At 39.0% G+C, this 26897-nt stretch overlaps 1 protein-coding gene across 1 annotated transcript in view; it reads left to right on the forward strand.

The window, feature by feature from the left end:
• HGFAC (HGF activator) overlaps window positions 1–26897 on the forward strand; it is a 39190-nt gene that overhangs the window by 11239 nt on the left and 1054 nt on the right. The window contains exons 5-13 of the mRNA XM_062493347.1: window positions 2054–2167; window positions 2804–2935; window positions 4304–4414; window positions 16229–16403; window positions 18706–18791; window positions 19243–19483; window positions 21969–22108; window positions 24232–24372; window positions 25372–25520. Of these exons, the coding sequence (XP_062349331.1) occupies window positions 2054–2167; window positions 2804–2935; window positions 4304–4414; window positions 16229–16403; window positions 18706–18791; window positions 19243–19483; window positions 21969–22108; window positions 24232–24372; window positions 25372–25520 (1289 nt within the window). The remainder of the gene's footprint in view (window positions 1–2053; window positions 2168–2803; window positions 2936–4303; window positions 4415–16228; window positions 16404–18705; window positions 18792–19242; window positions 19484–21968; window positions 22109–24231; window positions 24373–25371; window positions 25521–26897) is intronic.

Raw genomic sequence — 26897 nt, forward strand, 5'->3', positions numbered from 1 at the left:
AGAAGTGAAGCTTGGGTAGGAGGTTTCTGCTGGAGGGAGGAATTAGTACTGCATGCACATGGGCCAGTTGAGCTGTGCATGCATAGCTCACATACATGTTCAAATATCCCTAAATGTGAAATGCCCCTGTAGGTGGGACTTCCAGATTTTTGACAGTCTGGTAGGACTACTTCTCTGAATGTCTAGAAATCTTGGACAAATGGTCAAAACCTCAGGGAGAACCCAAACATGGGGGAGAAAATTTCCAGACAACATTTTTAAGATCCCTCTGGACTGATATGGGAAGAAGTAGTAGAGTGGTGTGGGCTGTGCAGGCAAGAGGATGAGACATCATCCCAGGAGGAGCTCTTAGGAAGGTAGCTGGCAGAAACACAAAGTTTTTGTTGGGAAATGCAGGCAGAAAGGTGACACAAGGTACTGCTCAATCAGCAGAGACTCAGAGAGGTGAAGATGCAGTCAAGGTGAGAGCTAGCAAGCATGGAGTGTTTTACCTGTGAGGGTGCTTTAGACACTGCTTTAGACTTGGCACTGCCCAGTTAATAGATAGTTAATAGTGGGCAGGATTCCCCACTGGGAACTGAGATGTGTCCATCTGCTTATGAACAGAAGTTGTTCCTGGACTCTAGGACACAACACTGTGTTGTGGAGCAACACAGAACATGCCTGGAAGGTCAGACTGGAGTGGTGGGTGGGATATAGTTACGGACAGATTGAGAAAGAAATGAATGAGTGGAAGGGCTTTTTGCAGATTTAACAAGGGCACAAAAATTTCATGAGCATTTGTTACAGCAGAAGATGGCTTAGAGATCAGGTCATGGTTTGGATGTAGTGGGAATAGGAAATACACTATTTTCCTTTGAGGAAACATTATGGCACTAGGTGTTTCATAACTATCAACAGCAGGAAGAGTAGGAATGTCACTGACTTGACTTTCTTTCCCTTGATGTTATCCTGGATTGAAACTACCAGTGAATACACCCAGACCTGCTATCTGATAGGAATTACATCACTCTCTTCTGAAGTAAATATTTTGATCCCTGCAGGGGAACCTCACATTTACACTTCTGTAGCAACCTTCAGGATGCACCCTTTGTGCTTCACTTCAGCCCCGCTCGTATGTGCCTGTGTCTCTACATGTTGAATCCCATGCTCAGGACACACTGTCTAGCTGAAGAAGAACCTGGATTGAGTAACCCTGGAGATGGCCTAGCCGAGCTTGAGTAGCATTAAAAAGGAAGATTTGAATGTAGACAAGCTGTTGGGCCAGCTCTGGAGCAGGTGTAAACATGCTGTTGGTTAACTTCAGGGGAGATACATCCCTCAGCACTGCCTGAAATCAGAAACACTGCCTGACCAGCAACTTATTACTTACTGCTTTTGCATTGCACATTGCCAAGTAAAGCTTCAATTTCAGGAGTTGTCCTGGCACCTACCTCCTCTCCCACCACATTTCCCCATCATTCAGAAAATTCCCTAGTAAATGGAGATATGCTAGTCTGGTCCAGTTTTCATCTTTCTTGGCATGATTTACTTGGATATGCTTTGTGGTTTGCTTTATAATTTTTCCTTTGATTCCAGATGTCCATTTGTTTTAGGCATAACCCAAAATCCCATTGCAAGTTCTTCTGTCGAGGGCTGTCCTTTGTGCGCTTTGAAGGAGATGCGTGATCCCGTGGTGGATGTGGCAATGGAGGGCTGCAGGGCAGGAAGCCTTCCTCCCTCTCCAGTGTAAAGGCACAGCTCCATCTTGTGGGCACCTGTCCCGTCTTCTTCCTCACCACAGTGCCATCTCTGGTGGCTTCAGGTGTGCCTGGACCTACCCCTTCAGACAACTTAGTCTGGGGGGTGAAGTTTCAACTCAGAGATTTACCATATGGTTTTTAAAAGCTGGATAAATAAACCCACTGCCAATTGGTTGGACAAACTTTGTTTTACAATAATAAATGGTATTAAACCCACTGAGCATTGAACCAAAACGGCACATGGAGCCAAAATGAGAAAGTATGACTTATGCCATACTTATTAACAACAACACCTTGTGTGGCCCCTCTAGATCACTGTGCAGACAACCCCTGCCAAAATGGAGGGACCTGTTCTCTCACTCATAGCCATAGGATGTACCACTGTACCTGTCCTGAGGAATTCACAGGCGAGGACTGTCAGCTGAGTAAGTATCCTCTACCATGAGTGTTACAACATGAAATATGAATAGTAAGTAGAGCTCATTAATGCTTTCTTAATGAAAAGGTAGTGCTGTTGTGGTGGGAGAGACCACTGCAACATGAATGTTTGTGTAGGTGGATTTTCAAATGATTATGACAGACAATCCATTCCTGACAGGACAAGTGAAAGTAGCTTGACTGTACAATTATAAATCCAAGTTTGTTCTGAGCATTGGAAACAGAAAAAGCTTCTTCCCCTTCCTTTGCTGTTTTTAAGATTTAAATATCCCTTACATGTTTGGAAATTACTAGTATCTAATAGGCAATGAACAGAGACATGAAAAAGCAGCACAGTTTCAGATGATGCCTTATCCCTTATGTATATGCACGTACTGGGTACAGTGATGCTGTCCTGCTCACAGGCCTTTAGGAGAAAACCACCTCTGTCCTGAGGTTCCTGGAACTGCTGCTCTACTGGCTCAGCACCTCCACACTATGGAGGCTGGCTAGCTTGAGAAGCACTGTCAACAAACATGGATCTGCTCAATAGGAAAAAAGGGAATGATGATAGAGATTGTGGTGCCATGTCTTGCAAGAAATAGGATCTAAAAGCTTGTCTTGTTTGTAAAACTTTGTTTCAGAGAAATGTTTTGACAACAGTCTCTACAAATTCTTTGATGTGGGTGTGAGCTGGTCAAGAGTCCAACAAGGAGTAGTGGAGCAGTGCATGTGTGTGAACAGCCAGATTGAGTGTGGGCCTGTGGAACACAAAAGTAAGGCACTATTTTGTACCACAGCCGTAGGTCTGCATGGAATGGGGATACAGGACAGTGATGATATCAAAGCCTGAGCAGTTACACACCCTAGTGCTGCCCTTGCAGCTCGTGTGCCCTCTCTAAAATACAGTATTTTTGTTTTCCCATCCAAGAGTGAGTGGTTATACTGACCCAGGAAATCCCTTCAGTGTGTCCATCCTTATTTGAGGAAGCAACTATATGCATTAGGATGCATTTTATGGACAGATGTCAGTGTTTTCTTCAAGAGGGATGAAACCCTGATCTGCAGCATGTAAGAATTCCCAACAGGTTATATAATAGAAATGGAAAAATTCTTTCTCCAAAACGATAACCTACCTGAGAGGCACACCCTGCACACCAATGATCACTGCATATTACTGTTTTGTGTCTGTGTTTCTTCCCAAGGCCATCCCACTCTTAAACTGCCAGCATGTAAATTTTATCCACCTCCAAGATCCCACAAGGCCTGCATTGGCCCCAGAGTCCTCATGATTTTTGGCCCATTCCTGGCAGGGGGATGCTTACATTATGAAGCCTCTTCCTTGTTTTGGGGCTGCCAGGAACCCAACACCCTGGCCAGCCAGCACAGGTTATGCACTTTGGGTTGTCACCCATCTAAAGAAGCCAGCACATCCCCTTTCATTTGGAGGAGAGATGTTGGGAAGTAAACCATGTCCCTCATGTTTATCTGTGCTCTGGTATGGCTATTCTGTTACTCAGTCTGGATAACTTTTACCCTGCCCACAAGTAAGACACATTACAAATAAGTTTCATAAAAGCCCTCTGAAATATGCAGGTGCTTTTATTCCCACCTTATGTAACTGGAAACTAAAGTATGGAGAGTCAGTGGCTTTCTAGGGCATTGAGAGTCCATGTGAGAATTGAGAAATTTGATAGGACTTAATCACAGATCTTAACTGAGCTCTCTACTAGATACGTTATTATCAATTCTAATAGGGCTCCATGCCAAGTCTGGAACTGGGAGAACCCTCTGTAGGGAAAGAAGTGTTAATACCATCACCACTAGTAATAATAATCACCACCCCCATTTTACCTATTGTTCATTGATAGTATCTTTCAATAGCTGACATTATCCAATAGCTGACATTATCCAATAGCTGACATTATCCAATAGCAGTAAAAACAATGAGGCAGAACTTAGTGGGCAGAAATTAGTCGAGTTTCCTTTAATTTATCACAAGTGTAGGTCTGAGATAAGCAAAAATGAAAAACTTCCCCCAAATGCATATGCACAGAGGAGATGCACTAGAGTAAGTCAAAATGGACTGGTTCTCCTGAATAATTTGTACCTTTGGTTTGATCTTTGGTTGTGTTTTCTTGTAGGTTGTCTTCACAATCCTTGCATGAATGGTGGAGAATGCAAGATGGTTCCCTCCACTGGGAAAACAGTATGTGATTGCAAAGAAAATTATGCAGGGAAGTATTGCAATATTGGTAAGTATAACAACCTTCAGGCAGACAGAATAAGGAGTTTTCATCTGGGTGTAAGGCTGGTGGGTTTGGCTCTGTTGTATTCTGCATTTTAGGACATTTCTTGTAACAACTGAAGAGTCAGTCACACAGAACAAGGGTTTAATGGATTTCTGCCATGTAAAACATAACACACATTTCATCACTGAGACTGATTCTAAATATATTTTTTCATGCCCTTTACTTTATAGAAAATCAAACATAGAAATTTTAATCAAATTACACATGCCAATGAAATAAGTGCATGCTTTCCTTCTGTAGAATCAGTCACAGAGTTGTACTCTAGAGCTACTGCCACCCTACAGATCCACACATTCTCTCATAAAGCAGGGATTTACTTCTGACAAAGTCTAGCAGCCATTCTTTGGTAGCACTAAATGACTGTGGGACAAAGAAAATGCTCACCCTTTGGGTTACCTTACACTTTCAGTTAATAGCACATTTAGCCCAGTACAGATTATACATAACCCTTCCTTTCTCTGGTGGGTCAGGGCAAAGAAATCTGCTTTTCGGTATCTATGTGTTAGTCCTGTTTTTGCATTTTAGATGCTACATAGTTTTGATACAACTTTCCTCCAGAAGACTTACCATTTATCCCTGCAGGGGCTAAATCTGCTTGCAAAGCTTGCTTGCATGCTATATCTGCAAGTTATGCCATTGACTACTTTTAAAATAAATGTGTGTTTTAGGCATAAATTTTAACAGACCTTCAGTCACACCATCCTGTGACCCCATCAGTTGTTGTCTTTCTGAGTGCATGAATCTTGCTGTGTCTTTCTGAGTGCATGAATCCCACGGCTCATCAAAACTGAGGACATGACTCCCAGTAGCTCTGGTGGGCACTTTCTTAATCCACATGGGCAGTGGGGTAAAAACACCAGTTAATGAGTGTCTGGTGTTCTTTTTATTACTCTGATACTTAACAAATGGTGTAGCCAACTATTCTAGCTGGGGGAAAAAAAATAAATCCATTTGGGAGACCAGCACTACAGCTGGAATAGCAAATAGCAGGAGTGAATGGGTGAATGGACAGTGTATGAGCTGGTCCTGAACGTTCACTCACCAGGTACCTGATAAACCATCCAAAATGGGTTTGTGACTCTTTTAAGTTCTTCATAAGGAGCGCTGTTTTAGCTCAGTTGTTTTGTCCCTTAGTTACCCTGGAGAGATTGTCCCAGGCTTTGGGAATGCTGCTGCAGGATCTGGGTGAGGGGCTGCACAGCACACGTGTGCCCTGGAGCTCAGGGCAGGGCTGCACTCTGCTCATTTTCACATTAAACTTCTTTTCCAATGCCTGTTTTATTATCAGCTTCCCCTGCCCAAAGCACCAATGGTGCACAGAGATCCACCCAGCAGGGCCTGGACCATAGCTATCAGGATTGCAGTGTTATAGCTGTCATACCAGTTTCTTCCTGACTAGCTTAGAACAAGAAATAAGCAGGTGCTCTTTGATTACTTGAAAATAATAAAGCAATTTGGTTTGCTAAACAAGTGGCTTTGGATGCTTACAATCCATCTTCATTCAGCTGCCTATCACCCCTACACAGAACAGGAACTGAAGGATTGTGTTTATGTGTCAGGACCTTGCAAAGAGTCTTAAAAAAGAAAAATCTTTTTGTCAGGATATAGTCATTCTAAATTAATGCAAATAAACGAGTCTTCAGGTCTGTAGACTTGGTAGTATCACCACAGTAGGGCAAAGGCATTCTGGTGGAAGTGCTACAGGCTTGTATTCTCTCAGCACTCAGAAATTATTTTAATTTTTTTTATTAATTTTTTCTTTGACCCTTCAATTTGATGCAGTGAACAGAAATGGCATTTTTCTTTGCTTCCTTTTTACTGTCTTGTATGGTTTCCCTTGTCTGACAGCATGCACTTGTGAAGTTACCCTTTAGTTGGAATAGCTGGTGGCTATAATGCTTGATTCAGAGAAAGTGTTACAGTATTTCCTCTCCAAAGTGTACTTTATTCTGAATTATCAGTTAAAGAGGCAACCTTAAAGCCAAGGTGTGATGGAAAAATGTCTTCTTATAATTATTTTTTTTTAAAGCAGCAATAATACAATTTAATAAACAGGAAGCCCAGACTTTTATTGAACTGCAATGTGTTTGATGTATCTCTGATGTCCTCTGCCCTTGATTTACACAAAGAATAACCAGCCTTCATATCTGTCTAATGGAAAACCAGCAAATTTATCTTAACATTATACACAACAAATATTAATAAATTCATTAATAAATGAACCACCCTTCATCCGTCAGATCACAAGGCTAAGTACTACTGTGACTCAAGCATTGGTACAGTAGACTGAGGAGTAAAAACAGCACAAAAGTACTGAGAGACACTTCTCTTGGCTGAGGACTTGCTTAGCAGATGTTTGGACTATCATATGTGACAGACCTTTACCTGTTTTCCATGAATTTGTCTAAACTTTTTAGTACTCCTTTATGCTTTTCCCTTTCACAGCATTCCATGTCAAGAAGTTCCAGAATTTAAATAGATGTGATGAAAAGAAGTATTTTCTGTTGTTAACAAAAAAAAAATCCCAAACCCAAGAAACCACCCCCCCCCCCACCCAAAAAAACAACAAAAAATAAATCTACTGCCTGGTAATTTTATTCTTCCCCTTTGAACAGTGAGTAACAGAATAATAACTTTTGTGATTTTAAAGATACCTATTTATCTGTCCATTACTTTTTGGACTACAGTGTTCCTGTCAGTACTCAAAACTCATCTTCAGTCTTAAAATTCTCTTGCAAACAATCATCATGTATGTGTGTATGCATGGATACATATTATATATTATATATTATATATTATATATTATATATTATATATTATATATTATATATTATATATTATATATTATATATTATATATTATATATTAATTTATTTATTTATTTCTAGCCCATTATCATAAATGACCATATAGCTACTAGGAAAATGCCGTATAGCTACTGGAAAATTATGAGCTGACTTAAAGAAAAAAAAAGAGAGGTGACAAAAGTAACAGAGGAGATATCCATAACAAAGGAGATTGATATACAAAAGACAGTTTCTAATATAGATTTCTATTCTTTGTTCTAATATATTATTTTCTTCTTATAGAGGAAATTTTCAGTACTAAAGAAAGAACAACCATTTTAAAAACTGTTCTGAAGCATATGCATATAATTAAATGTATAGGATTTCAGTCAAGTTTAATTTCGAAGGAAATTAGGTACATTGCCAACAAATCTTTCCCCAAACAGATGCTGTTTAAAATTGTTCAAGGACCCATGTTTAATTAAGATAAATTCATAATAATTGCCCTTAAATATGCACCTATATTCAGAACTAAGGATCTTGTGCTAAAAGTGTAGCTGCATTCTCTTTGGAAACAGCTCTTGCTGAGACAGCTCTAAATCCAGGCTCTAGGTGAAGATTCAGAATCAATTGCCCAATCATGAGGAGCAATGGTTGTCTCACTGTACACAGAAAGTTACCAAAAGGGCCCAAATTCAACCACTTTAGCAGTGGTAAATGTGGGCAAGGAGTGAAACCTGAAAAAGATGTAATTGGAATATATTATCTCTAACCCAGGTTGGCATAGGGAATGGAGAGTGAATTTATTTGGTAGATAATTAACTTCAGAAATATTTAGCTTCACTGGAGGTTATGACTGATGACAAAGAGTTTTAAATATGCAATTGTAAAATTACTTGGACATTTTACGTTTCTTTGAACAGATAGGAGCCATGGTGGAGATGTTGGATGAATGCAAAGGGATACACAGCTAAAGACAGAGAAGGAGTTATAGATAACTCTGGACAGAGTACAAATAATTCATTATAATATGCATTTATGGAGAAATTAAACGGGGTTAAAGGGTAAAGGAACGAGATGTAGAATTGTTTTTGCAGGGGGTTAGTGCCTTTATGTTTCTGTGGTTGAAACCCCACCATTACATTCGCACTTTCTGCTTTAGTTGATAACATATGGAATGGAAATGAATATATACTTGGCCAGACTTCCATGTGAAAGCACTTCCTTTTTCTTACCACTGCTTTGTTACTGTTGGTTGGATGACAGTTGTTAGTAACTTTGGGGTACTTATTTGTATTTTAAATTTATTCTTTATTTATTCTTTATTTATATTCTGATATGTTAGTGGATATTGTTATTCAGTTTACTTAGTCAACAGGACTTTTCCTGAAGCATTTGCTCACTGTGATTGTGGGTTGCACTAGGTTTGAGCATATTGGGAGCACGGCGCAGAGGATTATACATTTTGAGGTTTTTTTTAATTAAGGTTTAGGTAGCCATAATGGTTTTGATTATATTTTGGTCATGACAAAATGTGAAGCTGGTGAAGGTATTTTTGAAAACTTTGCTTCGTAGTGTTTGGGGTATTTTCCTCATTAGGCTATGGATTATGGAATTAGGGGGGGTACCATAGCTTTAAAGAAAACATGAGTTGCAATGCTAATTGTGGCAGGTTTCTGGTTATGTAAGGAGATGTGCTGTATGTCAGAAGTAGGTTGAGGATTTTCAGAAAAGGAAGATGATCAAATAGCTGAATATATAATTACATACAGGAAAAAAAAAAACCTTCTTGGCCACATCTTTGGGGGTTAAACTGGGGGAGTTTGAGGTAATAGAATTAGAAAGTGACAGCAAACTCACTTATTTAGTGGTTCTTTTACTGAAATAGTGTGTTGGAGTTTTCTACTAAAAAAAAATACTTTAGGAAAGGAAATTTCAGCTCTGGAAGCTGGAAGGAAAGTTTTAAATATTTTTTTTTCTGAAGAAGACAGAAGATAATGAATTTTAACATTCTGGTTTGCATTTACCCTGTACTAGAATGTTTTTGGATTAATGTTTAATTTTTTGCTTTCTAGAAATGCAGGGGGAAAGAGGGTGAATTATAATAACAAGGTCAGTTGGCTGACAATGATAAATGGGCATTGGGCATTTAACCTGTCAGTCAGTCCTCCACTGAACTTGGACAAATAGATCTGGAAGTAAGACTTGAAAAGGATTTCTAAGTGAGGCTGAGAAGATTTTTGTTGCTTGTATGTACAGAGCACTAGGCTTAGTAATCAAACTAGGTGGAAAAAGAATAAAGACATCTCTCCACAGTTGTGGAAAAACAGATGAAACAGCTGATAAAAAAAGCAAAATTATGTATTAATATGGCTTGGAGAGGAGATTATGTTGTTTGCACTGGACAAGATTTATAGGTCACCATAGAATTTGAATGAGAGGAAGGCATGGGTTAATAATGCAAGGATAATGAAGAGAAAGCCTAGAGCTTTCACTGTAGAAATAGTTATGGTGGGTTGGATTTATATCAGATTTTGAATTATTAACAGGATAAAAACTATGCCCAGTAGACTGCTGCCCACAATGATCAACAGTAGGAGGCATTGGAAGATGAAGAAATGGGTGACTATGGCATTGTCCACTAAGACCCCACCTCTGATCGTAGCACTGAGAGAGTGCCACTCTAGGGCATGGTCTAGACACAGAGACAGCTGTGGCTTTGCAAAACAACCATTCCATGTCATTTATGGAAGTGAGAGATGTGAGCAATGATAGGCTCTTCTTATCTAGCAGTCTTCTTTATAACTTTAGGACCATAATAAAGTTTTTGACTAATACAGAGAAAAACAAAAATGAAGAAGGAATTACTGTTTGCATGGAGGTTATGATTAGTAATTTATGCTTGACACCTTGGAAAATGTGGGCTAAAGAGGAGAGCTAATGAGCTATGCTGGTAGCAGCATGGCATAGAGCAACGACTAGCTCTGTAAGGTTTGAGAGATAAGGCAGATACCAAAGAAGAGGGAAAAAATTTCACAGGTCAGAGATAGGAGAAGGTTCAGGATCCACAGAGGATTCTTTATTTTTACATAGATGTGCATTTTCCAGATGCTGGTGGGCACCAAACTTCCCGTGTTTTGCTCTGTATTTGTACAGTGTTGCATTTTAGATGACAACTCTTTGTTGTAATCCTAGTATAAACTAATGTGATTAATATTGGAAGTTGCCAGTATGAAGCAGCTGTTTAGTCCTTACTCTTGTGAGAGTGCCTGACTTGGCAGCAGTGTTACTGGGTGCTGGTTAATTGAAAGCCATTAGGGTGTTTGTAATCCTATTTTTGATTTATTTGAGATGTGACAGCTGTTTCAGTTCATTATGTTTTATAGAGGGGACATCTCTTGAAGAGCAAGGGAACTGACATCTCTTAATCCATGCAATCTGTTGTCCTGTGTAATTGTCAGCTAGGAAGGTGGTTGAAGGGAAGATGTGATGCAGCTCATCTTTGGATTACTGTATTGTCTCTTTTTTTCCATCTCCTGCTTTCTTCTCTCAGCCCACTCTGGATGATTTGGGGGCTCAAGAGACCCCCCCTTCTCATTACAGTCTCTCTGCAGAGCAGCTGCTCCTCTGCTGACCATCATTGACTGCTACACAGTCTGTTTCTTTTCCTGCCCAAAGAGCTATTTTAGCTCATACTCTAAGGACCTACAGGTATATTCAAAAGAATGAAAGCTTTCACTATGAATTGGGCACTCAGATATTCTTGAAAATCCTGTGTGGCGGTCTGTACAACTGTCAAATTAATATAGCACTGATATTGGCTTCTTGTAGCCAGAAATTCTTTTCCCTATCTCTTGGCAACCTCTTTCCTAAATACATTGCTCCTATTAGCTTTATATACTTACCTATTGGATTCCATTTATGACTCTGTAAATCATAATTATTGTACTAGAATTGAAAGTAATAAATGAAATGGGAAGAAAAATGAAATGGAAAAAGAGCCAGTCCTTCCTCTTATCTAGGATATTACTTTCCTTAGCTATAAGAAAATACTGGCAGAGTTTATAGATTTCTGGATTTAAACTTTTATATTAAATAATTCAACTTATTCAGAAGGTAGCTTTGTACATTAGCTTTTATAACAGATATAAATCTCTTCAATTTTACCTCAAATGATCTAAGCATTGGCAAGTGTGAAATATGAAATTGGTAACTTTGAAGAAGAAACATATTAAAAAATAAGTCTAGTTTCAGTAAATGCAGTATGCCATCCTTATGTCAGGATGCAACTTAAAGAGATTTTTTTTTGTGCATGTAAATAATTTTTCCCCACAGACTTAAATCCATCCTTGTTTTACACAGTAATTTTCTGTTAGATTTATTTATTACAGAAAGATGCCATTTTTTCCACCTTTCTGCATAGCTTTTAGCTCAGACAGATCATTTGTGTCATAATTGGGCTGCAGTTTCAGTGGGGATTCATTCCAGTGTTAGGTGCTGTTAGTCCAGAGGTTTTACTGATATCCAACAAACCAAAAAAGTGGCAAAATTATTTGAATCAATTATTTGTTATATATATGTGCAATCTGCTGCTCATGGCCCCAAACAGAAATACTGAAATCTAGGTAAATATTATTACAGTATGATTGAATTATATTGAAATACAGATACATAGGTCCCCTTATATTTCACTTGTGGTATGTGTTCATTAATTTTTAAACTCTGAAAGCCACAGTGGGTGCTGTTACTCCTCACATTCACAGTCAGGCAGGAAAATGTGAAGGAATTTGTTTCAAGCCAGGAACAGTCCAGTCCTGGTGCTGCTGCCATATAATCCTCTGCCCCACGCCATCAGACTTCACATTCTCGTCATTGAAGAGTGAAAAAAATGGCAACTGATTTCTTCAGTGGAGTCTGGTGCCCACTCAGGCACCTTCCTAGATATTTACAGAGATTTTCAGTGGCATAGGTAGACTTTGACTGGAAGATCAGTCAAATCATCCTTTGGAAGCACTACTAGGTTCATGTGGATGTCTTTCAAAGTTCTCTTCATGGTGTTTGTTTCATTTAGCACAGAAATATTTGCCTTATTGCTTCCAGAACACCTGGCAGGGTGTGTGTGTCTGTGTGTGTTGTGTTTCAGTGCATAATTTGATGAAATGGGATGCCTGTAAGAGCAATCTCCTTGAGTACTGGAGACTCCTTTCTCTCACACCTTTGTTGCCAGCCCAGAGTAGTGGTTGGCAGCAGGGGGAGTGCAGCTCCCTGAAATCAAAGGCTTTCACACCTTTCATCTCTGATTGTATCTCACAGCTACCCAGGAGAGGAGATCAAGGAAATTCTGGCTGAATAAAGAAAAGACAAACCCTTCTGCAGGCATCCAATGAGTCTGAACTCGTGTACAAAAGAAATTTGGCTTATACCCTTGCAAAGGATGGCTTGAAGAACATCCTGTAATACTGGGGCCATGAAAGCAACAAATTTATGCAGAGGCATAAAACGTCATTGCTCATTACTGTTCATCTCCAGGAAACAGCAAGAAGCTGAGTCAGGGAAGGTTTAGGCTGGATATGTCCTTTCTCTCTTCCCCCCTCTCTGTTCCTGTCATCAGTTTATATAGAGCAATACAGAAAATTAACCCAACATTATATTTAATAAAATCATTGCATGTTGGTTAGGGATAAATCAAAAGCATTGCTGAATGAAAGGGTTACTTTAAACCACCCAGAACCATTGGTGGTAAAACACACTTTTATAAATAGAATGGAACAGCTTATGTGTATCTGGAAAAAGAATACATTCAAAGCTCAAAAACATCAGGAAAATTGATGGTGAAGGTGTTTTGGGGAAAAGAAAATGTGAAAGATTCACTGTTTTCTGCAGAGAGACTTTCAAAAGAAACTCCTAAAAATGTTCAGGTACGTAGCTATAGGACTTGAAAGAAGATCAGGAGACAAAACTTTCCCAAAAATTGTGAAATGCTTTCAGGAAGTTAGCAATTAAAATTGGTTGGATAACAGCTATTTCAGGCTGCTGTTAATTTAAAGATCCAAAACTGATCGGAAAAGGCAAAGATTTGTTGTGACTTGCTATAAAACATAAAATATTAACACTTGTGGAATATTTTACATGAGCTATTGAAATACCTTGGATTTTAAAAAATAAAATGCAGCTAGAAATTATTTCTAGTTTTAAATTTAAATAATTTTTTTTTTCTGAAAGGAAGTGAACAGGAGTGTTCTGCAGAGTAAGTTGAATCTGTATTTGCATCAAAACTTTCATAATCTGAAAGTTTAGGTAATTTCTACTCTTAGCAGTGATTGGTGGTAGTACAGGGAAGTGAATGAACAAGAAAACATGTATTATATCCTCCATCACTTTCTTCCACATAAGAAAATAAATATGTTTCAGAGTTATGAGACATTGTGGAAGCTGTATGGATTTGGGACTGAACAATTCCCAGACAGAGCAATCCATTAAGAGCTGCTGAAAGCAGACCACCTACACACTGTTTCTGACAAAGAGGGAAAAAAGAGTTTTTCAGTGCTGTAATAGTTCAAAAAAAGAGAATTAGAGGCACAAGATCGATATGACTGCAATAATTGCAGAGATATTTTCTAAAACTGTTTCTTTCCTGAATTTTAGGTGATTAAATGTATAAAGCTTTGCAGATGCTTCTCATGGCGTTAGTGGGTACCATGGGGCTGCTGCCAACCAGTCAGGTAAAGGTTTCTGGAGTGGAGCACAAACCAATGGAAAGTTACTAATGAAAGAAATGTTTCACCTCAGAAGCCTCTCCACAAGACAGCAGATTAACTCAAGTTACGCCTGTGTCCTAAATACTCCTTATAAAACCAAAAAGAAACAAAAAAATTATTGAGAGATATTAGTGTTCCCATCAACAAGTGCAAGATGTAATCTGAACTTCTTAGCTACAGAAGGAGAATGTGAGGGATGATTTAGAAAGTAGTCAAATTCTTCCAGTTAAAATATGCTGCCAGCTTTAGCAATGACTAGCAGACCTGATGAAACAGAGATACATTGGATTTTAAGCCTGACAAGAACAAGCACAACTTGTAAACACCATCTGCAAGATGTCCAGACCATTGGTATTGCAGAATATGGTCCTGGGTCTGTACTGAAATACAATCTCCTGTTTCATTCTCATGAAGTAGTCACTCTAAATTGTTTTGAATGCAATAAATACAGTACAAGTAAACACAGTACCTGGCATAAGCCAAAAAAATTAGCATACAGCATGACTATGGTATTTTCATGATACTGTTTCAGGCAAACAAAGCAGTGTAACTTGCGACTTGCTTAGAAAATAAATGGCAGGTTTGCCAAGAAATGGCTTCCCGTGCTAACATTACAAATGATAGACAAACTATTTTCTGTGAGGCCCTAGATTATGGCTGTTAAAATATGAGTTTGATTTAATGTTATATTCATAGTCATTGAATTAAGAGAATTTGATTCAGGTTGATGGTAGGAGAAAATGTGGTCTTGGCATATTAGAAGTGTCTTCCAGGGCAGGCTGGAAAGTGAGTTTAACTAAGTGTTTGTATGCTAACTAATGTTCTTCCACCATACTTCTTGACCTTCATCTCCCAAATTTATGCCATAGGCTTGCTTGTGGTTTTGAGGTCTGTCACTACACTGATGACTTGGCAGGGTAATTAACAGCAGCAGTTCAGTACTGTGGTTCATTATTTCAGTCCTGGTTATGTGCCCTGATTCATATGTCACCTTATTCTGTCAAAATAAACAGATCTTTGTCAATAGCTGTCTGCACTGTGTGGTGTGATGGATTATCCTCAGAGGGTGTTTTTCAACAGTTGGTCAATGATGTTATATCTCTAAGTATGTCTATAAGTTTAGAAGAAGATTCTACCAGTCTTGTGACATGTCAAGGACATGTCTTGTTGACATGGCTGGGGCAAGAAACCCTCTGAGGCTTGGTCACAATTAATCCTCTTTGTGCATTAGATGGTTTTGTGTTTCCTTTGGGATACTCCTTGCTGTGTTTTGAGGTGTAGGCTTTCTGCTCAGGGTAGCTATTTGTATACAAATGTATCCCCATATGTTTTTCAGCCATAATGCTGGTATGTGATGTTGATAGATCTTGGCAGCTGAGTATACAGGTCATAGAATATGTATGTGTCAGACCTATCTGAAGAAATACCCCATATGCAGGTGGCGAAGACGTGTGTTTTGAATAAGAAAATTCAACCTATTAGTCAGAATTTTGCAAAATTGATGCTTCTGCAACATGTAGCTACATATTTGTGAAATACATGTGTATAGTGTGTGTGTATATATATATATATATATATATATAAATATATAGGTACATATGAGACCATTAAAAGAAGTATTTCAAAAATCAGTCCTTTGAAGCACTTGCAGAGCAGGATTATTTTCAGTACTATATCTTTGTTTGAGGTGGTTGCCTTAAGCACCCTGTATTTTCAATGGAGATTAAGTTAATGTGAACATGAGTGTATGGGTCCACCTCATCTTAAAAAAGTTACCTCAGACAGGCTGGATCGGTTTGGCACTAGAAATCTCTGTTTCTCTTCATTAACTAAAAAAGGAGACTCCAGAGATGAGCTCAGTGTGTCTAAAATTAGACCAGAGGAATCCCAGCCATATTGCTGACTTTGCTGCAGATTGCTGATTTAAATCTTCCATACACAGTACAAATTTTAGGTCTAATTTTCTGCCATTCTGTCTCTTGCTCTGGTGTAAAATGAGGTTAACTTACTACTGATTTTAAGCAGAGGTTTAAACTTAATGGGTTCCTTTTTTTCTTTATTAAAAAAATCCTTGTTTGGTGCGTTCAGGTCCTGTTCAAGGTGAAAGGCACTACAGAGTTGGTCCCTCTGGCTCTCATTTGGGACCTCAGCTGTGAAGTGAGTATTTAACATGCAATCAGCATTGTTTCCTGACCAGTCTCTCCCTCTGCCAGTCCCAAGCCAACGGTGCTACATTGGCAATGGCACAGATTACAGAGGTACAGCCAAGACAACCATTTCTGGACACAGCTGCTTGCCTTGGAATTCAGACCTGCTTTACCAAGAGCTTCATGTTGACAGCATTGGGAAAGCAGTGCAGCTTGGCCTGGGGCCGTTTCCTTACTGCAGGTGAGGGAAGTTCTGTTTGTCCTGTATCTGTACACCAAGAGGTGGATGTGCTGTGGAAATAAGAAGGGCCAGGGATCTCAAAGCAGGTGTAATGCCTGTCTCAGAAAAACTAGACTGACTTTAGTAATCATTCAGCCTCACAAGAGTGAAGACAAGATCTGGTAGATAGGCTCAATCTACAGCTGGGTCTGCTGAGAGAAGCTCAGACACAAAATAATGTTAGAAATTCCAGGTCCTTCTTTTCACCTGGGTAATGGGTTATTTTTCAAATGAGAGCATAATGCAAAACCTTTGAAATAGTTCATTAATGCTTACCCATAAGGAGAAATCAATCATTTCAGCTAAACTGAAATGGCTAAATTTAATTTCTTATTTTTTGCTTGTGGAAGACACCAGAAAGAAATATTTTCAAAAGAGAAAAGTTATTTGAAAATGAAAAATCAAAGCACTATATTTAAATAAGATTGAAATGGGATGTCAAATTTATTTTTTTGGATTTCTTACAAAGGAAAACTATTGCCAAAGAAGATTTCCCCACATTTCAATTTTGATTGCACCACATAGTGATAAACTACATTTCTGAAGTTTTCTGTAAAGCTATAATGAAAATAGCTTATGCTATGTAGGTTTGTGCTTTCTCCTCAGTCACTTTATGTTCCCCCTGTTTCTGAGTTCTCCATGAGCTCAATGGATATCCACAATTAAAGTAAATGTTTCTATTTAGAGAGAACAATTCTCATCCTGGAGATGAGCAAATGCTAAACCTGCCAAACTGTAGATGTTTCTCCATAAATTACTGGTTGATACCCAAGATGTTGTTTGCTTGATTGCTTATTTTTGTGTGTGTGTGTTTTTGTTTGGTTTTGTTTCTTTTTTTTTTAAATGGAACTTAGACCAGTAGTTCAGGAAAATCAGCATGTACTGCATTTCCTAATTTATTTGGTGATAAAAGCATGCATGCATGCTGAAAGTAGCTCTCCTCTATCTAACACAAACTAACAATGAACAATTCCTACCCTGTCCTTTAAAACCCCCCACCTTGATTTCCAGGGCTGGGTCCTCTGCAAACATTTCAGTATTTGAATTATGGTGTACCAGTACAGTGTGGCAATTTATCAGGCACATGTTTTGTGCTTTGATAAAACTTGAGCCTTTGATTTACATCATTTATGCCCAATATTCACTTTCAGATTAGAAATGCAGAGAACAAAATGGTGTAGGAGCTGATGTGCTCGTGTTCTGCAGAGCTGAGAAAAAAGCTTTTCACTCTTTTGTCAGCTTGTTACAATTTCTGGGGATATCTCTGCTGTACTATATAATCCTGCAGATATCTTCTTCCAATAGTCTAATTTAGAAACATTGTTGGCGGAAGATGACTCAATCTGTGTTGCTTCTTCAGTTCTGAGAATGTGAAAGTGCTCTAATCTTTTTCTGAAGAGCAGTCAGATTGAAAAAGAAAAAAATAATCGAAGAACCTTACAATAACAGCGCTTGTGATAAATCCCACTGAAATTAGAATTATTGCTTATCTGGAGCTCTGAATTACCTTGTCTATATTTCTTTGTCTAATAAAGATCTTTCTGGGTCTTCAAAGTCTCCCTATATTCTTGGAAGTGTAAACTGGGCAGATTTCTGGTTACTAATAATGCACTGATAAAGACAGGCTGTACCACAGAGAAACTCTAATGGAATCAATCCCAAATCTGTTTAACACCAAGGTAACAAAAGGCTATACAGTTTCCATGAGTCCTTTTTTTTTTTTTAACCTTTTTGAGGAATACAATTTTTTCTTGAAATAGTCTTTCATTTCCTCAGACTCTCCAGGGTATGTGAACCTGAGATTTGCAAATTAATTTTTGCTAGCTATTCTTGTTATGGATTTTCTATGATTCCACCTGTATTGGAATCTCCTTGCCTAAAAAATAACCTAAAACAGGAATCTCTGCCATGGGATTTAGATCTGAAAATAGCTGAGCTGATACCTGTGAAAGTACTTCAGTGTGGGCTGTAGTTAAATGCTGTGAATGTGCTCATCCAAATACTTGTAGGCAAGTTTTACAGGTGTTCAGTCATGTCTGTATTTCAGGTACTAGAGAACCTTGGTCTTGGTTAGTTTTAAGAAGAAGAATTATATTGAAAGGCTGCTTACCTTTGTAGGTGAGCACTTTGTCAGGTGGCTCAAAATCTGAGAGTCCTGCCAGTCCTCTGCATGGTGCAAGAGGAAAATGCAGAAAACCTTTGGGAAGCTTGGAACAACACTGTGGTTAATGCTTGTAATTCCCTCTTCCCCTGAATTAACTAGAAATCCAGATGATGATGATAAACCCTGGTGTTACATCATGAAGGACAACAGTTTGTCTTGGGCATATTGTGACATTCCAACTTGTGGTATGTAAAGGCTTTCTTAAAATCCATGTTATGAATGAATGAAGATTTACGGATATTACAACAAGGTTTTACTGTATGATTTTGTATGTTCTACTGTTCCCAGGAGCGTTGAATATTTTACCATTTCCAGTAAACAATGGGCTTATTTTGCATTTTTTGGAGTTGTGATGCAATCTGTGATTCTTGTCCTGAAATAGCAGCAGTGTTATACTACTGTTTTGGTCACAAGCATGCCAATATCCCCAGATTTTCTGCTAGAATGTGCAAGGTGCCAGAAATGACTGATGCTTTGGTAAAAATTGTCATCACCCTGGGAATTACAGGACCAGAAAAGGGGATGGTCCTCTGTGGGCAATGACAGCTCTACATCCTGAAGATGTATGAGACATGGTGTTTAATTCCAAAACATAAAGATTCTGGTAGTCTGATGCCATATCCCTTTTTATCTCAGCAAGCAGGGAAAGGAGGCCACCAGTTCCAGACAAAGTAGATACTTCTGCAAGTACCAAAAGACCATGTGGAAGAAGACATAAAAAAAGAAGTTTTGTGAGACCTAGGATTGTTGGGGGATCTTCATCTCTGCCTGGATCTCACCCCTGGACAGCAGCTATATATATTGGAGACAGTTTCTGTGGTGGAAGCCTGGTTCAGACCTGCTGGGTTGTGTCAGCAGCACACTGCTTTGCTAACAGGTAAACTCACCCCTTAGTGTGACAGTGGGTCCTCACAACAAACCTGAACTGAAACAAGAAAGAGGATGAGATTATAAAAGACCAATGTGTCAAAAGGAATTTCTGGCAATTTGAATATTCTTCATGGCCTAACAAATGGCTTGGGCTACTATAATCTCATAAACCTTTATCTTGTTTCTAAGGAGTCTCAAAGAATCTAAACACTCTGACTAAAGGAATAAGGTAGGGTGAAGCAGCACATAGAATGGGGCATCACCAGTGCAGTGATCTGCAGGGGAATACAAGTATTTATGTTCCTCTTGGTTACCTTTCTGAATGTTTATGCCTGTTTTGAGATATAACAGAAATGACTATGCTCACTGCTGTGTTTTGTTCAGAAAGGCTGAGACAGCCAGCAATGATTTATTGGAGATGATAAATTACTGTTGGTTGACACAAATAGAGTGGGCTGAGCTTTACAAAAAGCCACATGGAAGAAGTAAACTGTCAAAGTTCTGCAGCTGATTTTCTTTAGAGAATTTTTTTTTCCTGTGGGACACAGGAGAAAATATTGATTTTAGGATGCTCTTACTTTATTCTAAATACTTAATTTCCTACAAATGTTCAACACTTTCCCTGATTTCAGTTTGATCACATTGAAGGGAAAAATATTACATCATTTGATACCCATTGTTCCTTTGCACAGTAGAGAAGCCAAGAGAAACAGAAAACCTTTTGCCAGAATATAGACACTGATAGCTTGTAGAGCTAATAATACCACTGTGAAAGCTGTACTGAAGCATTTGGAGCTCAAGCCACAATGCATTTGTTTTTCAAATGTTGTGAAATAGCTACTAACTTTGGCAGCTGTTCAGGACATTTCCACCCACTTCCAGCTGGTCGTTTGGTATGTACAGATTTTCCATAATTACTGCATTGTAATTTGCACTCTTCTGTTTGTTTAGTACCTCTGGTAGTCACAATTCCAACTGTTTCCCACTAGGCGACAATAGATACCTGTGCAGCCCAATTATTTCTATTTTCTTTTCTGCAACACCTCTTGTTTATTTCTTTTCCTGAATGAACCATCTGTAAGTCATAGTAGAACCATTCAGAGATTCTAAAATTATTCTAAATACTGTTCCAGAAAGTGAACTTCCACTGTTTTACAGGCCCAAAATTTGATTTTCAGAGAGGTTGATTTACTACTGCAAAAATACTGAGAAAATCATGGCCTTACATGTCGATTGAAGAACATTCTATTGTCTTCTTGTATTCCAGTAATACAGAATACGTTGCCCTTTCCTTTGTTGACCTTAAGCATAGCTGTAGCAGAGTTGCTGCTGTCTCTCTGCATTGCAATTGCCCAGATTCTCTTGCCTCTGAGTCCATGGCTGCTTGTCATTTCTGTGCACTCAGTACCAGGGGAGGTTCTGTGGTGCTTTTGTACCTGACGGGCACAGGAATGAAACCAGGGAAACTGCAGTGATGCAAATCACTCTGCATCTGTGCATGATGTGTGACACCAGATAATTTCTTCTCCTGCACTGGATAACAAAACATAGGAGTGCTCCAATGTTGAAGACACTTGCTAACTAAATTCAGACTTATGCAGATTGAATTGGTTTTAGAGCAAGAGTGAAATGTGAATTCTGTTGCTTTCAAAGCTAGGGAATATATTGCCTTTCCTAAACACTTCCTGATTATTCCCAAATGTCCCTTACTTCCCAGTTGCTGTACTCATTACTTTTCTTTCCTAGGACACTGGATATCAGAGGACAGTGGTCTTCTTAAAGTAAAAAACTGATAGTTGGAAAAGATGGTGTGAATTGCAAATACTGTGTTCTTCTCTGGATGTGAAGTTTCCCATTAAATCCATGTGCTTTTGGGACTTCATCAGGTTGCTTTTTATTCTGAAAAAAGGATCTAACACAGATAAGCAAATCTAAGAACTGGTGATATCTTTTAGGTGGAAGCTTACCAGATGTTCCTGAATTGTCAATGTGCCACCACCTTTAAATCTTGGACCATGACTGTAATTTTTTTCAGGAGACTGGTTTCCCAGAGAAATGAGATATCCACCACTGACTCATCTTTTGATCCTTCAATTCTTTCTGAGCAGTTTTTAGTAATCATTGGCAAAGTTGAGTTTAAGTTGACTCAGTTAAATTTCTAGAAGAGGTGTTTACACTCCCCAGAGATGCTTGTTAGCCAAACAGTAGCTGGGCAGCAGTGTCTGTGCTGGCCTTTTCCTTCTTTCAAGAAGCAGCAGCCTTTAAATAGTCTAATCAGGACCCACAGAGCCAGGGTCTCACTGTAACATTTTTTCCCTTGCCCTCTGTAGGCAGGAAGCCTGGGAAACAGATAAAGGCATTATGAGAGGGTAAACAATGGACATGGTGGGAGGCTGAGGTTATAATGGCTCATAGGATATCCAGCCACTGGAAAATCAGCTGGATTTGTCCCACTAATCACAGAACTGCTTGTCTCTCTTTTTGTATTACAGTCCACTAAAATCCACTATTAGGGTAGTTCTGGGTCAACAAATATTTAATAAAACGACTGATGTAACACAGACATTTGAAATAGAGAAATACATCTTGCATCCTCAGTACTCTGTGTTCAATCCTACTGACCATGATATTGGTGAGTATTTTTGTTCAGACAGTTTTATTTTCCATTTACTTGACCTAGTTTTAAGTCCAGATGGTCAGTTAAACTGCCTTTAGTGTGGAAAAATCATAGGTACTAGGAGAGGCTTTTGAATGCAGAGGATTCTTAATTCTATCAGAGTTATAACAGCATCTGAAAGCTAGACAAATTCAGATGAAAAATAAATTGCAAATTTTAAATAATTATGATAATTAGCCTTTGGAGCAATTTACCAAGATGTGTGGCAGATTCATCATCACTTCAAGCCTTTGTGAGATTAGGCATTTTTTCAACTGAACCAGAAACTGTAGGCTTGATGCAGGAATTACTTTGTAAAATTCTATTGTCTGTATTGTATAAAGGATCTGACTAGATGAATGTAATAACCCCATCTGCTCTGAAAATCTGTGGTACTAAGAACCATTTTTTACACTGAGTTTTAAAAATCAGCTGTCTTATCAGTCAGAGTTAAATGCCCTTCTGATTGACCTTATAATAGTCAGAATGACAATGGAGCAGCAACTTATTTCTTATTTTCTGATCTGCTCTTGTGAAAGTTGTCATGTCACCTCAGGGCATCAAGCTGTGTGAGCACTTTGTCTGTGAGACTATTTAATAGCCTGACATTTGGGAATATTTCAGGTCAGGCACGTACTGGCTTTTTTTGCTCCCAGATGGTAAAAATTTTCTACTCCATAGCAAGGAGCATTCAAGTTCTGTGTTGGTGGGAGCTCTGTCACAGACTAGATTTGAGGCATTACTCTGTTCTGAAATATCCCAATGAAAACCACCCATGACACTTTGAGATCTCATAGCTTTTTTTAATTACTCTGAAATTAGGTAGACATGCCTCACCAGTTTGCTGTGTCCAAATCTAGGGAGAGCTGAACATGGGGTGCCTAAGAGAAGTCCAATTGCAAAAATAAATGAGAAGGCAGAAAGTGTGTTTTGGGGGGAAGGTGCAGGTGCTTGTTCTGTCCAGTCAGTGATTTCTACTGATGCAACAGAAGAGTTATGCCCTGGTGAAAATACCTTTCTAAAGGAAACAACTATCACATGAGTGTTTGCTAGGAAATCTGAGGGATTCAGAAGCAGGTTGAGTTAGTGGGGAAGAGGAGCAAGGTGAGGAAGAGCAAGCTGCTGAGTGTGGGAGCAAGGTTTGTGAGGGCTTCCCAGGCAGTGAGATACTGCTCCTATGTTCCACTAAGGCCAAAATCTGTAACTAGTAGAGAAATAAGACTGTCCAGTAAGGTCACTTGCTTTCCATACAGCTGTGCTCACAAAACTTTGAGCTTCCAAAAGGGCTGATGAGAAGGTTTAATAGGTGTGTCCACATTACCTCAGCTCTGTTCTCTTTGAGTGGTGTGGCCAAACTAACATGCTGCCCTTGTTCCACCCAGTACAAAGCCCTCTTTGCTGCTTTACAGTCAAACGAAAGAGATTTTCTACAGGGGAGCCAATTTTTGAAATCTTTCAGTATCAATCTCATGATGCTGCACAGCTATGTATTTACACTCTTTTCAGCCCCATGACTAGTAAAGATTAGTAAAGATTGTGTGAATTAATGTAATGCCTTGCAGCTTCAAGAAGGTTGGTTTTGAAGTATCCTGAGGTTTTATTCCTTAATTTTAAAGATCTTGAATTTTGCTGAACTCAGTGATAACAGGACATGAAATACACCAGCTCTTAGAGTAATTAATTTTTTAATGAAATTGGAATTAGGCCAGTGGCCAGGCTTTCAGAAGAAGTGAGTATTTGCACATCCCACTTATTTCAGCTGAAAGTTGGGGATATGTCACTGTTATTTAACTATGAGGTGGGAGGAGACACAAGTATTTTCTATCTTCCTCCTTCTCTGCAGAGGCAGTGAAGCAAAATCTGCTCAGTGAGCATAGCATAAAATAAATATTCCCACAAGGGGAGTAGCTGAATGTTTCAGCCTTCAATTTGCTGTGAAATCAGGTGCTGTTGAGATGAGTCTGTCTGTCTTTGATTGAAATATCTTAATTAAGAGAGGCTTAGGGGATAATTAAATTTGTATCTGAGACCCATTACTGCCAATCCCATTAAAGAAAGGGAACAGTCACCTTCTTCCTCCTGCATTTTCTGTTCTGCAGCTTTGATTAAGCTGAAGAAGAATGGCCAACGTTGTGCAGTCAAGTCCCAGTTTGTTCAGCCCATCTGCCTGCCTGAAAGTAACACTGCTTTCCCTGACCAGTTGAAATGTCAGATTTCTGGATGGGGACACAAGCATGAGAGTGAGTAGAACAAGAGCTGATGTCTGTAGAAAAAAAATGATGATAATAAAAACATAATGTTCAGGTATACATCATACAACTGAGAGTTTGGTAAAATATTTTGCAAGGGACTTCTGGTGGGATTCTTGTTACCTAACCTTTTACAACTTTTACATCTGAAGTAGTTGCCCTGAACTTCCTTTATAGGCCTTGGAATTTGGAGTGTGGTTCCCTTGACCAAATGTTTGCACCAATTTCAGGATGGAATGAGCTATGAGCTAGCTAGATCTCAGTGGACTGGCAGGGGAGAAAGTATCTCATTGGAGTGCCAACACCTGGAATTTTAGTAAAGTGAATTCTTCCCCTGATATCTCCAGGTAGAAATTTTTAACTTCACCATTAAGAAACTTTGAAAATGTCGACAGAAGGCCAGATAGACTTTGGACTCAGAAATGTTTACACCCATCTTGAGAAAGGTGGAGAAAATCACCCCATTCTTTCAGATGAGGAATTTCAGAAATACATGGCTGGACCATGCTGCTTCAATGTTGAGATAGCAAAGACCTATGTAGGTAGATGAGAAGGATTGAGGATCTAGTTAGTAAATTTTGGTGACAGATACAGTATGAGCAAACATCCCAGTCTAAATGTGTAGTGTAAAGACAAAAAGAAATAATGGAGTGTTTGAAAAATGGATGATTTATTATCACATGTAGAAAGAGGTGAGGACAGGAGTGCTGAGGTATTGTTCCTGAGTCCCTAGAAAATGAGAGAAGCCAAAGCGGATTAATGGCTGGACATTGCAATACTGTTATTTTAGGGAGTCTGACTGGAGGATCAGAAAGTGATCACTATAAAAAATATTTTATTTTAAAGATATCCATACCATGAATTTTGCTGAGAGGTGTTAAATGTGCTTATTAAGTGTTAAATGTTTTGTACTGTGCCTTGTGTTTTCCTGTTATGCTCTTGACATTCTATAAAAATTACTTTCTTTTCCTCTCTGGCAATTTTTTAAAGATATATCTGGTTATTCAGATGTCCTGCAAGAAACACTAGTTCCACTTATTCCAGAGGAGAAGTGCAGAAGTCCTGAAATTTATGGAACAGAACTCACAGAAAATATGTTCTGTGCTGGCTACTTCGACAGCAAATCTGATGCTTGTCAGGTAATGCTGGGTGTCCTCTCAAGGCAGGTGATGGAAATGTATTTTGGTCAGAAATGATGCAGTGTTGAAATTCTTACTTTTGATTTTATAGTGTTCCTAAAGAAAATAACCTTATGTGAATGCTTCCATCTTCATTTTTTTTACCATGTTCAATGTCAATTAAGCTCTACAGAAGGGTTCCAGGGTATTACATTCCTCCTACCTTCACATAAGGCAGTGGCTGTGCACTGGAGGGTGTGCTGCTCTAGCTGCAGGTGATGGTAATGGATTTCTGCCCAGCTGGCAGGGATGTGCTGGTGGGAAAACCAGCATGAACCTGTGTGAGGACAAATCCCAGAGCTGCTGCCTCTTGCCTGAGGGAAAATAAGGACACCTGGGTAGGAGGTGTGGAGCAGTGGTGAGGCTTGGAGGAGGGAGCTGAGGTTTCTATAGTGGATGTCACTGAATGGTGTAGAATGTCAGTCAATTGGAAACTGTTACGTAACCTCAGTCTTTCATGGAATGACCTCATGCTCTTACTACTTTCAGTTATGGCGCACCTCGGCTCTGAATAAGGATGCAGAATTGTTGTGGTGATAGATGAGACTTCTAAAAAATGAAGGATCAGATTATTCCTTACATAAAACTTCATATTTCATCTATAGCTCATTTTGAAGTAGCAGGGTTTTACTCTCTTAACATAAATAAGTGAAAAGGCAGCACATAGCTAATAGCTGGCAGTGTAAGTGGAGGAAAGAACAACATGTATACTGTGTGCTGGAAGCCCCACAGAGGTCATAAAAATGTCCAAAGAAAGGTGTCAAGAGTGAAATGGCAGCAGCCTGCAGCGGCTCAAGGCCAGGGCTGAGACTGAGACTGCAAGGGTTCACACGAGCCAGAGAGATGGAAACTACCCTGCCTGCCCAGCTCCCCTTGCCTTTCCCAGGAAGTGCAAACACACAAGACAGCATTACAGCTGATTCTCTCTCCCTATCCTGGGAAAACAGAAATCGGGAATGAGAAGGAGAAAAGAAAGTGAAGGGAAGGAGAAAGGAGTTGTACGAAGACAAGTGGTCTGGAGAGAATTACAAAGTCTGAGAAACAGTGATTTAGAGTCATAGGTGTTGCTGAAGAACAGTGCTCGTGACATGAAACCATTACTAGTGAATCAATAATTCATTTTTCCCTATTGTCAGGCTTGCAGTGGGGTCTGAGGAGAAATAACGTAGACCTCTTAATGTAACAACAGATGTAGCTGACCTCTGGGTTTTCTTAATGTACACTTAGGATATTAACCTGTAAACCATCAGTTATAAAACTATTCCAAGACCAAGAAACTTCAAACAGACAATGTAGTTTCCTTGATTATTTTAAAAATATTTCCTTGGAAACTTTTTT

The sequence above is a fragment of the Cinclus cinclus genome, chromosome 5 (assembly GCF_963662255.1).
Source record: "Cinclus cinclus chromosome 5, bCinCin1.1, whole genome shotgun sequence".
Classification (NCBI taxonomy): Eukaryota; Metazoa; Chordata; class Aves; order Passeriformes; family Cinclidae; genus Cinclus; species Cinclus cinclus.